This window comes from Euprymna scolopes, chromosome 36 (genome assembly GCF_053919585.1).
Source record: "Euprymna scolopes isolate OS-2025 chromosome 36, ASM5391958v1, whole genome shotgun sequence".
Taxonomy (NCBI): Eukaryota; Metazoa; Mollusca; class Cephalopoda; order Sepiida; family Sepiolidae; genus Euprymna; species Euprymna scolopes.
The window spans coordinates 86,832,574-86,847,044 of NC_136517.1; the positions used below are offsets into that span (position 1 = coordinate 86,832,574).

A 14,471-nucleotide genomic window follows, 5' to 3' on the forward strand; every position below is an offset into this window, starting at 1 on the left:
AGTGTATTTTTACGTTCACAAGTGTATTTTTACGTTCACAAGTGTATTTTTACGTTCACAAGTGTATTTTTACGTTCGCCAAAATGCATGCATATATTACATGTTTGTTTTTTTTACAGTAATCCAAAACTTAGAAAAATATTAAAAACAACAAGTGGGATCTGTGGAAATTCCACAGTGGACTCTTTCATATGTAATATATTGATGTTGGCATTCTGTGGATGTTCAGTATAAACGGAGACGCTCTGATATTATGGTAGCTTTTTTGTTATAACTTCAAAAGTATTTATCTAAGCTTGCAGTGACACCCGGCGTAGCCCAGTCGTAAAATATGCTTACTGGTGCTACCAGATCAGGCTGTCTGAAGACGAAATGCACCCAACGTTACTGCACCACGATGGGTTCCCAAATAGGAGGAGGATTGAAACCGCTGTCTTTAGATAATGCTCACCTGGAGCCATAGAGACTCAGCACCTCTATTCACTGTGCCATGGGCCCAGAAGCATTGAGTCTCTACGATTCAAGTTAAGCATTCTCTGAAGACAGCGGTTTCAATCCTATCCAAAGCCGGCCAGAGTTAGCCAAAACGTTTTGAGACGACAACTATGGAAGGCAGTAATTACTGCGGATAGAGTTAAGAAACTCGGCATTTCTGGCGGTTAATCATCTGAAGAAGGCCAAAGGATGTGTTAGCCAAAACGTAGTGAAACAACAACAACAACAATGAAAATGAGGATAACAGTTCGCAAAAAGATTATATACGCAAATTATGAAGCTTCATCTCAAAGAATGCCCTCCAAAAAGAATAAATAAATAATATAAAAAATAAAATAAAATAAAATAGATGTATTAAAAATAAAAATAAAATAAAATAATTAAAAAATAAATTAAAATAAAAAAATAGAATAAAATAAAAAATAAAATCAGATATGGGATGAATAAAATAAATCAAAATTAAATTGAATAAAATGATACAAAAATAAAATTAAATAAAAATAAAATTAAAATTAAAAAAAATAGAATAAAATAAAAAATAAAATATAGAATGAATAAAATAAAAATAGATAAAATAAAATAAAATGATTTGAATATAAAATTAAATTAAAAATAAAATTAAAATTTTTAAAAATAGAATAAAATAAAAAATAAGAATAAACTAAAATATAGAATAAATGAAATAAAAAAAAATAAAGAAAATAAAAATAGAATAAAATAAAATCATTTAAAAATGAACTTAAATTTAAAAAAAAAATAATTAAAAAACCAAAGAAAAATTAAAAAAAAAATAAATAAAAGAAAATGAAATATAAAATAAATAAAATAAAAATAAATAAAATGATTAGCAAATAAAATCAAATTAAAAAAATAAAATGAAATAATAAAAATTAAAAATAAAATAAAATAAAATAAAAATAAATTATAGAGAATGAATACACAAATTATGATGCTTCATCTCAAAGATGTCCAAAAAATATAAATAAATAAATAAAAAATAAAATAAAATAATTAAAAAATAAAATAAAGGCTAAAAAATAAAATAAAATATAAAATAAAATAAAAATAAATACAACAAAATAAAATCATTAAAAATAAAATAAAATTAAAAAAAATGGAATAAAATGAAACAATTAAAAAATAAAATTTAAATTAAAAATATAATGAAATAAAGAATAAAAAATAAAATGAAATATAAAATAAATAAGATAAAATAAAAATAAATAAAAATAAAATTAAAATAAAATGATTAACAAATAAAACTAAATTAAAAAATTAAATAAAATAATTAAAAAATAAAATTAAAATAAAAAATAAAATTAAACAATTAAAAAATAAAATTAAAATTAAACAAATAAAACTAAATAAAAACAATAAAATTAAATAATTAAAAAATAAAATTAAAATTAAATAAAATAAAATAATTAAAAAATAAAATTAAAATAAAATAAAATAAAATAATTGAAAAATAAAATTAAAATCAAATAAAAAATAAAATAAAATAATTAAAAAATAAAATTAAAATCAAAAAATAAAAAACAATTAAAAAATAAAATAAAAATAAAAATAAAATAATTAAAAAATAAAATTAAAATTAAATAAAATAAAAGAATTAAAAAGCAAAATTAAGATTAAATAAAAAATAAAATAAAATAGTTAAAAAATAGACTGAAAAATAAAATAAAAAATAAAATGAAATAATTAAAAAATAAAATTAAAATTAAATAAAAAAAATAAAATAATTAAAAAATAAAATTAAAATTAAATAAAAAAAATAAAATAATTAAAAATAAAATTAAAATTAAATAAAAATAAAATAAACTAATTAAAAAATAAAAAACAATAAAATGAAATAATTAAAAAATAAAATTAAAATTAAAAAATAAAATAAAATAATTAAAAAATAAAATCAAAATTAATAAAATAAAATAAAGCAATTAAAAAATAAAATTAGAATTAAAAAAATAAAATAATTAAAAATAAAACTAAATAAAAACAATAAAATGAAATAATTGAAAAATAAAAGTAAAATTAAATAAAAAAAATAAAATAAAAATAATATATATGATTTATTCATATATCCACGCATTTCAGAATCTACTTAATTAATTAAGCTTAATAAGCTTGAAAACGTATATGTTTTTTTATCTAGAACATAGTTTATTCTTTTGCTTTTTTCCCCTATTGCAGACATTGAGGAATGCGCAAGTTCCCCTTGCATAAATGGTGGCACTTGCGAAGAGCCAGACGTTGGATTCTACAAATGTCTCTGTCCTTGGGGATTTATAGGTCGACGTTGTCAAATTGAAGAGGATGCCTGTGCCATTCTGAGTCCGTGCTTAAACGGTGCCACGTGTCAACCGCGCACCTTCAGAAACTACACGTGTTTGTGTCCAGTCGGTTTCACAGGGAAAAACTGCGAGGAAGATATTAATGAATGCGAGACAAACCATTGTCTAAACCGAGGAGAATGTGTCCAAGGGCGTCCCGGTGAATTTTACTGTATCTGTCCATTCGGATATAATGGGACCCTTTGTGAGGTATGAATATCTGCTTGAGTTTCTTATCATAAAATACATTTTTCTAGATGCATCCAAGTGGACTGGTCTTCAGTGATGCATTGTCCTCATAACCAATTTCAGGTACCGCATCATATTCTTAGCTATGTGCAGTAATAATGTTCAACATTTCGCACTATAAGCCAATGAAAATTGTTTTTACTTTCCCTTTTTTTTTCTTACATATGAGTCATCACTTATCAAGACCCGGAGGCCACTCGAGGATAAGGGCTAATGAGTGTACAGCGGTTAAGGGGAACATGTAGTCATATTTAGTAGTGGAAATTTGGTAAATTGGATTACTTAAGGGGATGGCTTATCAAGAATTTGTTCACATTGGCCTTGAAGACGACCATATTGTAATCAGTTAGAAAGTAGGAAAACGGAACAGAGTTCCATAGGCGTGCAGTTCTAAGAAAGGAGCTTTGTTCATGGAATCTACGTTTAGGTTTAGGCATAGATAACGAGTGGGGGAAATTATTGATAGTGGTTTCAGCTAGACGAGTGTTTTTTGTGAAAGTCAGGACAGGGGGAACATTAATTGAAGCTCAGACGAGCACGTGCCATGAAAATAATGATAAAGCAGAGACAGGCTCGCAACGTCTCTTCTGTGAGAAAGAGGTTGTAGGGAGGAGAAAAGGGCATCTCCTACTAGGCTACAAAGTCTATTTTGAACTCTGTCAAGGCAGGATAAACACGAACAAACACGCGAGAGGATGGAATAGCATAAATTTTATAAAAGTCAATCAAAATAAATCTAGAGACAACGTCCCTTCGCAAATCGTAGATATTATAATCTAAGGAGTATATAAAAAGTTCTAAGGCATAGTAACCCCCCCCCCCAAGCCCTCCCCCACCAAAATAGATATAAGGGGCGTTCTAAAAGTAATACCTCCTATTTTTTTATTCCGCCCGAATGGATCAGAAGGGATTGCATTTATTTTTAGTTTTGTACGCATTGAACTGACTGTCCAATTTATCCGCTTCCGTTTTTTTTTCTTTCTTCTTCTTTTTCTCTGTTTTGACTTAATACAGGAAGACATTGACGAGTGTTTGTCAAATCCTTGCGCTAATGGCAAATGTGTAAACGAGGAGGCCGGAACCTACACTTGCATTTGTGACTACGGCTACCTCGGTAAGCATTGTAACGAGACCCTTGATGTCTGCCTGTCGCAGCCATGTTTGAACGATGGCCATTGTAATAGCCCCTCACCAGGAACATTTAACTGCACCTGCACCAGGGGATTCGAAGGAGAAAGGTAACTGCTTTTCGATTTTTCAAACGCTTATATCTTCCACTCTATAATAAAGAACAAGGTGTATTTTGGGGAGGAGGGGGACTTTTTTTTAGGGATTCAGTTAGTGGTGAAAGATTTGGGGGGGGGGAGTGCTATTGTTTTGGAAACATTTTTAAGGGAAACGCCTATATTAAATTTCTCTTAGTCTATTTGTCTGTGTGAACGTTCCACATTTTCTTGGAAACAACTGTGCTGATCTAACTGTAATTTTGTATGCACCATGTTGGAACGATAGCCAGTGTAAACGCCCCTCACCAGGACAATTTAATTACACCTGTACTGAATGACTTGAAGGGGAAAGGTAACTGCTTTTTAGTTTTGCAATCGCTTATTTCATTCACTGTATAATAAAGAGCAATGTGTACTTATTTGTATGTAAATAAATATATGCATGTCCATCCCGTCACGCAAAAGTTCGCATGTGACTTTTTTCTAGTGGTGAGGAGAAACAAAAAAGCAGATAACAAGTCAGACAAACACATCTGAAATGAATTTGAAAAAAGTGTAACAGAGTGCATATTAATATGTGGGAAAATATCAGCAGGAGCTGTAGGATAGCTGGCTTGCAAAGATGTAAGCAGCAGTAGCCGAAAAAGCACATATGCAAATTATGAAGTGTGGGCAGGCTTGCATGAGAAGAAAAAGAAAAAAAGACACCACATGGTTGGAGAGAAGTTAAATGTGTAAAATTGAAGTGGTGGAGCAGAAAGAAAAACGTGTGCCTGGTGAGATAGATGTGTCACTCGTTGGTGGTGACGTGAGATTTTAAGCTGGTGTTGAAATGGCAGGGTTTTGTTAATCTCATTGTAGATGAAATGACCAGTTAGAAAAAACAAGAAGCCGGCATTGTTTGGGAATTAATGGTAATAAATTTTTTTGCTAAAACAGAAAAAAAGAGCTGAGTCAGATTTATTTATTTTGTTTGTTGGTTCTTTTTCGACAGTGCTGGGCGGCACGGGGGTCCAAGGTAGGTTTGAAATGTAATGAGCACTGTTTGAGCATAACAGCCACGTTACAAAAAAACAGCCTCCAATCTAAAAAGTCGACATGGGTGCATATTTAGGTCGTCGGAAATGATGATAATTTATATATGAAAAATGAAATCACTAACCTTATTCTATGATCATATATATATATATATATATATATATATATATATATATATATATATATATATATATATGTTTGTAACATGTCTTGTTCCTAAGATTAAGGGTGGTGGTATTTGATCAACACTGCTGGGGAGCCATGATGTAATATACTGTTTTGTTTTTAAATCTCCAAAACAGTGTTTCATGGTAAACAACTGATGATCCCTTGAAAAATAAATTATTGGTAAATTCGAGAGCGAGTTGATGCAGTGATTGCAGGTGATTAAATGACTTACTGACTAGATGGTTTTCAAACGAATGATAAAAAATGTTTTTTTGTATCGTTTTAAAGGTTAAAAACTTCAAAGACTATATATATATATATATATATATATATATACATGCACACAGGACGGAATGATAAAATTGTCGCCCAAGAAAAGACGGCATGATTCCATTTCCGTTTGATGAAAACCAACTATCTACTAGTTGGTCAATTGTATACAAATCCCAAGAGTGATAGGAGCCTTCTATTATGTCTGAAATTGAAACAATGTTCTACGAACAAGATCGGAGATGCACCACTGTACAACTTATGCTCTCTACCGATCCAAGTTATGACAACAGGACCATTGCCAGCACCCTCAAAATGCAAATCCGAATGGTTCAATGCTCGAGGGCACAGCTCAACAAAGTTTTCAGCCACGGTTATGGTCTGTGGTTTCAAGTGAAGGCCACATCATGTTACCTCACATCTTCAAAGTCAGTTTGAAAGTCCACACCAAAGTGTACCTAGCTGTCCTGAAAAGTGTCATTATCTCCTGGTGCAATCAGGTGACTACTGTCAGACTCTGGGGGTGGAAGCAGGATTCGACACCATCTACAAGTCCAATAGACCAAGAAGGGGTGCTACGACTTTATACCCTTCTCTCACTGGCCCCCTCTTCCCCAGGCCTGAACCTGCTGGACTACTTCGTCTGGTCATATGTTAAGAACATCATCATTGATTGTTGCCATCCACCGAGTATTCATTGAGCTCCTGTCAGTGCTTGTGGAAAAGACATGCTCCCAGTTCTGGACCTCTATGAGGCTGAAGGTGGCTACATTGAATAGATGTCAGCTCTACTATATAATCAAGTTACTTGAATTGATTTTTATTTTCATTAAAAGCTTTAAAATAAAGCTGTATTATTGTTTTCCTTTGATGTTGACCATCTTATAATTTATTTCTTTAATCCAGTTCACATTTACAATTCATTACAGTATCTGTTTCATAGCACAAAATTAATCACTTGATTATTATATCAATCAGTGAATCTATTATGCATCAAAAGAAATAGCAACAATCAATCCATCAAAAAGAAATAAAGTTTGATTTGACATGATTAAAATCCGAAAATTGGAAGAGAAGCTGCAAATACCTTTAATATAAATACAATACAATCCAATCATTTGAGGGTCCTAGTGCCTTTTACTTTCGGAAGAGATAGAGCTTGAAAATATGGAGACAGACAGACAAACATAACCTTTTATATATTAGATAAATAATAATTTTTATGCCCAGGTATTTAAATTATATGTAAACATATAAGCTATATATATATATATATATATATATATATATATATATATATATATATATATATATATATATATATATATATATATATATATGAGAAAATAGTTAATAAAATATAATAATAGTTAATAAAATATAATAATAGTTAATAAAATATAATAATAGTTAATATAATATAAATAAAAAAGATCAGGGAAGAGAAAAAATTTTTTTATTATATTTAATTAAATTTTTATTTATTTTTATGTCTCGGAAGTAGAGTGAAAAGCATATCTTATTTTTCTTTTATTAATATTAGTGGAATCTTTTCTTTTTTCCTTGTACACATTTTTGTGAATTATTCCATGTATTTCTGCCTTTGGATTATTATGGACCATTTTCCTTGGATTTTACTTGTACAAATGGAAATTCTTTTAACTTTCTTGAAGTTTTACATTTGGATTTTACCGTCACTGGATTTTTTATTTTCCACCAGACTATCCATTGATGTGTAATCACCTTTTTCTTCACTATATTCCCTCTGCTTCACTTTTTTTGTTTTCAAGTAAGATCTTTGACTTACTTGTTGTTCCATCAAATACTTCTGCATGCAAAATCCGATCACGCATTTTGCTAATTCCTACCCTCTGATGAGAGGGAAAGTATTTCTTTGAAACTCCGCTGATTAAGGACTATCCATTTATCTAGTGTTTCCTTTTCAGATTAAATATGTTTTTAACTCATTTCAAAGTGTTTTTTAACATATTAACTGTTTGCTCATATTATAAGCTCTATTTCCTATTTGGTTTTATCGAGCTTTTACATCTGGCTGAGATAATTTTATAAATATTAATTCTTTAATATTTATAATATACTTTAATTTTACCATCTTGGATCATTTTGGTAAATTTAATTGTAATTTTTATTTTATATATATATATTTATATATATATATATATATACACACACACACACACACACACACATATATATATATATATATATATATATATATATATATATATATATATATATATATATATATATATTAGTATTTGGATGAGTAATCGAAGATATCGGAATCAGAAAAATTTGTACCGATTTTCTGATGCTAAAACGATATTTTTAATTGTCTTTATTTGATAGCTAAATCTCCCATTGCTGGTAATAATGATAAAATAATAAATATTTATTGATTTTAAAATACCAGTAAAGCTAAAATCGATAGATTATCCTCCACAAGTATATTTTTACGTTTAGGAAAATATCTGCACATTTAACATGTGTGTTTCCACGGTAACCAGAGAGAAAAAAAAAAACTATATAGTTAAATATTTAGAGATTTATAAAGAATCGGAATCAGTAATTGTATCGGAATCGGGAAAAATATTGGAATCGTCCCATCACTAATATATATATTTTGTAAAAGTATGTCTGGAGGCATAAAAATAATTATTTACTTTTACAATTATCAGTGCAGAAAATGACTATTACTACTGGTCAGGAGATTCGAACCTAGTTATAAAGTCACCTTTGACTCCATTTGATGGGGCGATACCTCCAGGCCAGTGTCAATTGCCACAAAAATTAAGTGAAATTTAACACCTATAAATGCAAAATGCGTGCACAACAGTACACAATCAAGAGTGTTCAATTCTATTTTTATTTTAATTTAAATTTTTTAATATTTTCATTATTTGTTATTTTTATCTAATATTTATTGTAAAGTTAAAATCAAAATAAAAATAGAAAAAATTAAATGAAAAATTTTTTTAATGAAGATTGAAAATAAAAAAGAAATAAAGGAGTAAAAATTAAGTAAAAAATTCAAATAATTAAAAAATGTTTTTGATCAAATAAAAGATAAAGGAAAAATTAAATTAAAAAAATTCAATTTAAATAAAAATAATAAATTAAAAGAAAAATATAAAAATTTTAATTAAAATATTAATAAAAAAAATTTTTTTTTTAATTTTAATAAAAAAATTAAAATATAAGTAAAAATAAAATAAAACCATAAAAAATAAATAAATAAAAATATAAATAAATACTCTGTCTTTATTTTTTATTTATTTATTTATATATATATATATATATTTTTTTTTTCCTGTGCAGGTGTGAAATTGATCACAATGAATGCGAAGATAACCAATGTTTGAACGGCGGCACGTGTCATGAGGGGAAGCCCGGCGAATTTGTCTGTGAATGCCTTCCAGGGTTTAACGGCTCTTTGTGTGGTCTGGATATTGACGAATGCGCCAGTCACCCATGCCAAAATAACGGGCAATGCCAGGAAGGACCCCCGGGCATGTTTTTGTGTCACTGTCAGCCTGGATTTGAAGGACCAACATGCCAGGGTCAAATTGACTACTGCGCATCAAGGCCTTGTCAACATAATGGTATTTGTTTGCAAAAAAAATCATCCCTTTACAGGTAAGAAAGCTGACGTCATCTTATGACGTTCAATTAGTTTTATCTTTGTTGGAAATTTTCGACAACACCTGTAGGCTTTTTCAACCAAATATGAAATACTGAAAATCGATAGACAAATGTCATTTTTTTTTACACAGAAATCACCACTTATCAAGGCCCTGAGGCCACTCGAGGATAAGGGTTAACGGGTATACAATAGTCAATGTTATTATAGTGTTTTTAACATAGGTAGTGGGACTTTTGTAGATTGGAGTACATAGGGAAACGGTTCATCATGAACTTGTTCACATTGGACTTGAAGACAATCAGATTGCAGTCTCCTGGAAAGCAGGCAATAAGAAGAGAGCTCCACAGGCGTGCAGTTCTAAGAAAGAAGCTTTGCTCATGGAATCTACATTTATGTTTAGGCACAGATAAGGAGTGTGGGAAACTATTGGTAGTGGTTCTGGCTAGTCGAGTGTTTATCGTGAAAGTTTGGCGGGGAGGGGGTATAGATTGAAGCTCAGACGAGGAACACTTGCAAGAATGATGTTGCATTGTTCAAAAATTGGTCTCAACCGTTTTATTTTTCGTTCTTTTTTTCTTCTTGTATGAATTTTTTTACATCCATGTAAAATTGAAAATACATAGGTCCCACACTATCAACCAAACTCCAACACCTGCCCCATCACCGCAATGTTACATTCATGTACCTGTTTTCAAGTACTTTAATGGAATATGCTCTAATTAACTTGTAATACTCGCTACCCTCTATGTATACATACCCCCCTCCGACAAACTCATTTAGCAGCAAAATCTCACCTCTTCACTATAAAGGTCCCTAGATGTTGGAAAGCTTTCTAGTTTCTTCTTTTGGACTACTAGACTTTGGAATTCCCTTTCTGCTTCCTTGACTGTACTGACATGCAGAAGTTTAATGTTATTTTTCCAGTGTTTCAGTCGATGTAAGCTCCGATCTTCTTCAGGTGTACTTTTAAAGATATTTTTATCAAATTTGTTAACAAATTTTTTATCAGATTTGTTAACAAAAATTTCATCAATTTGTTATCAAAATTTTGTTTTAGTGAAGTTTTAATTTTCAAAGTTGTTAATTATAATTTTTGTTATCAAATTTGTTAACAATTTTTTTATCAAATTTGTTAACAAAATTGTTTTATCAAATTTGTTAACAAAATTTTTATCAAATTTGTTAACAAAATTTTTTATCACATTTGTTAACAAATTTTTATACCAAATTTGTTAACAATTTTTTAATCAAATTTGTTAATTTTTTATCAAATTTGTAAACAAAAATATTTTATCAAATTTGTTATCAAAATTTTGTTTTAGTGAATTTTTAATTGTCAAAGTTGTTAACTATAATTTTTATTATTTGTAAAATTTTTATACCAAATTTGTTAACAAAATTTTTATCAAATTTGTTAACAATTTTTTATCAAATTTGTTAACAATTTTTTGTTAAATTTGTTAACAATTTTTATCAAATTTGTAAACAAAAACAATTTATCAAATTTGTTAACAAAATTTTTTCTTTTTATATTAGATGCCAATGCTTACGTGGATTCACAGGGAGGCACTGTGAGACGGACATCAATGAATGCGCATCCGTTCCTTGTCGCAATGGTGGCACATGTGTGCAGGGATCACCAGGCCAGTATTCGTGTGTCTGTCCAGCTGGACTTACTGGCACATCTTGTGAAATAGATATAGATGAATGTGCTTCTCATCCATGTCACAACGCATCAGGTTGGTATCGGATGACACTGGTTGAACTTTTATTTTTTATGCAGAGGTTAGGTAGTTAGAATGAAATTGAGGATGAATAATGTAGCTTGATAGAGTAAACGAACGGTTCTCATCTTAGAGAAGCAACAAGCTTCTGGGACTGACCTTCACTCCTGGTCTGGAATGAAATGCATACATCAAATCTGTTTCCAAGATCTCTGGAAAATTAGTTGGATCAGTCTACTGTTCCAGCAGGCATCTATCTCAATATTAATGCAAATATCTGCCTGTACAAGTGCTAGATTAGCAGGTGACCCCCAGGAAGAGAAACATTCGATGGGTTGCATACACACAGACAGATTCCATGTGAGGAATGCAGGATTTTCCACCATTGTTTATTGGAATGCATAATTTGACCAGAAATATGTGAGAAAATATCGGTCAAAGGATTCAAAACAATGGGAAATATTAAGCATTCCAAGGGTAAAGAATGTTTGTATAAATCGTTACAAATAGAAAGCAGAGCAATTGGTCAAAGAGAGAAAACAAGCCGGCATTTTCTTCACTGCCAACATCCACACCAAACCCACACGCCTTCAGAAGTGTCAAAACACCAGTTTTAACTTTAAATCCAAAACTGTTGGTATGAAATCTTTCCCTGTATCTCCCTCTTTCCCTCCCCTCTTTCTCTCTCTCGCCCTTTCTTTCTCTCCTCTTTAATTTTAAATCCAAAACTGTTGGTGTGAAATAAAAACAAAAATATTATTATTTTATAGATCAGATGTGTTGTGTTTTACACGCTGTCAGTGTGTATATATCATAGACCAGTGACAAAAGTAGATTTAGAAATTATATAGTCTGAAAAGAATATTTGAACTACCATCCACAGTGAATATATAACATCCTAATATGAAGTGATATTGCCACATCTGAGGAGGAGCTGTCAAGAGCCTCCTTTCCTGCCTTGACAGGATACAAAATCAACTTCGAAATCTACTGGGCAATATTTTTTCTCCTCCCCACTGCCTCTTTCTCATAGAAGAGACATTGCACAGCCTCTCTGCTCTATAGTTATTTTTATGACAGGTACTCGACTGAGCTTTACTTTATGGTCCCCCCCCCATCATAAGTCATTTGCGGTAAACACTCGACTAGTTACAACCACTATCAACAACTTCCCTTACTCTCTATCTGTGCCTAAAACTAAGTAAAAGTTCTATGAGCAGAGTCTTTTCCTTAGAACTGTTCATTTCTGGAACAATACCATGGGGCTGCTTCCCAGCTGACTATAACATGGTTGTTTTCAAGTCCAACACAAGCAGGTTCTCTCAGAGGAGAGAAAATATGATGAGATGGTGGACATCGAAACCCTATAGGTTAAGGAGATTAATTTTCTAAAGTATTCTTTGTCTTGCTTAAAATTCTTTGATATGAAACTAAGCCACTTCATTTCATTTCAATGAGAGTTTTTTTTAAATTCATTGAATCACAATTTAATTTATTTGCTCTATCTTGCATATTGAGCAATTCTTGTTTAGATGGGATACATTATAGAATATTACTGCCAGTAATATTTTGTAAATTTTATAATCTCACGTTTCCATAACAACTGATTGTTAAATAAAAACTATTCTGAAGTTATATATATATATATATATATATATATATATATATATATATATATATATATATATATATATATATATATATATATATAGTCTTATTTGTAGCGTTCCGAATTTTACTGGGTTTATATAATTCAGTAATCGTTCATATACCAATAAATTTTAAGTCAAAAAGAGATGACTTAAACTGTAAGCTACAAAATTATCATATTTCATAATTGAACATTCATATATTGTTTTAACAAAAACAAAGACATTAAAGAATGGGTTGATAGCAACAAATAGTGTATTTCATCGTTAGTTACAATTGTTTCAAGACTATTCGGACAACTTCAAATATTATGTCGTTTGAAAATTTTCACAATAGCAGCCTTTCTTTCATTTATTGAATAAAAAACACTTCAACAATAAAACATTATGGAAACCATTTCCCTTATAAGGAAAAGAAAACAATCGAAATATTTTACTATATCGCATCTTTGCAAAGTATTTTTTAAAGATCTTTAATATATATATATTTTCTCTTCGCTGCAACCTCTATTTCATAGAAGAGATGTTGCGAGTTTGTCTCTGCTTTATCGTTATTTTCATAGAAAGTGTTCGGCTGAGCTTCAATCTATGCTCCCCCCTCACCAAACTTTAACAAGAAACACTCGTCTAGCTGAAAACACTATCAATAATTTCCCCCACTCTTTATCTGTGCCTAAACCTAAACGTAGATTCTATGAACAAAGCTTCTTTCTTAGAACTGCACGCCTGTAGAATTGTCTTCCGTTTTCCTACTTTCCAGCTGGCTACAATATGGTTGTGTTCAAGTCCAACGTAAACAAGTTTCTGATGAGCCGTTCCACTTAAGTTAACAAATTTACCGAATTTCCATTACTATCGATTACTATATTGTCCAATTGTCTACTGTACACTCTTTAACCCTTACTGTTGAGTGGCCTCTCGGCCTTGATAAGTGGTGCCGCTGATGTGTATATATATATATATATATATATATATATATATATATATATATATATATATATACGTTTTATTTTTTATTACCGTATCTTTCTATTAAGTTACATTATTGTTTCAGCTACCAGGCCGTTTTTTTTTTTTTTTTTTTGCCCGTCTGGAGCTTCCTCAGACTTTTACAGAAATATATATATATATTTATTGGTAGCATCGCTCCAAACTCTGAAAAAAAATTATGTATGAGTGAACAATGCAACACTTTCAATTTTATTTTGTCAGGTTGCATCCAAGGAATCCCCGGTAGTTTCCAATGTATTTGCCACTGGGGTTTTACCGGAAGTCTTTGCGAATCCCGAATAGACGCTTGTGCTGATTCCAAATGCCTCAATGGTGCCACATGTCAGAACACGAGCCCGGGCTATTATCGATGCATCTGTCCCGTCGGGTTTGCAGGAACCCTTTGTCACATCAAGGACGATCCGTGCAGGTCGTGGCCGTGTCGTCATGGAGGCACGTGTATCTTACGAATCCATGGTCAGTATGCATGCATCTGTCCGAACGGAACGGCAGGTCAGCAGTGTGAGACGGACATCAATGAATGTATCAGCCAACCGTGTCTCAATGGTGGACGATGCGTTCAACCAAATATTGGAGAATATAGCTGTGATTGTGACAAAACAGGATTTACAGGGAAAAACTGCGAAATAGGTAAGAATTAAAAAAAA

The 14,471-nt window shown here is 30.5% G+C and overlaps 1 protein-coding gene across 1 annotated transcript in view; it reads left to right on the top strand.

Annotated features, from left to right (window-relative positions):
• Positions 1-14,471, top strand: part of LOC145260666 (uncharacterized) — a 100,944-nt gene that overhangs the window by 54,599 nt on the left and 31,874 nt on the right. The window contains exons 9-13 of the mRNA XM_080119017.1: positions 2,686-3,035; positions 4,089-4,312; positions 9,116-9,433; positions 10,977-11,179; positions 14,026-14,454. Of these exons, the coding sequence (XP_079975143.1) occupies positions 2,686-3,035; positions 4,089-4,312; positions 9,116-9,433; positions 10,977-11,179; positions 14,026-14,454 (1,524 nt within the window). The remainder of the gene's footprint in view (positions 1-2,685; positions 3,036-4,088; positions 4,313-9,115; positions 9,434-10,976; positions 11,180-14,025; positions 14,455-14,471) is intronic.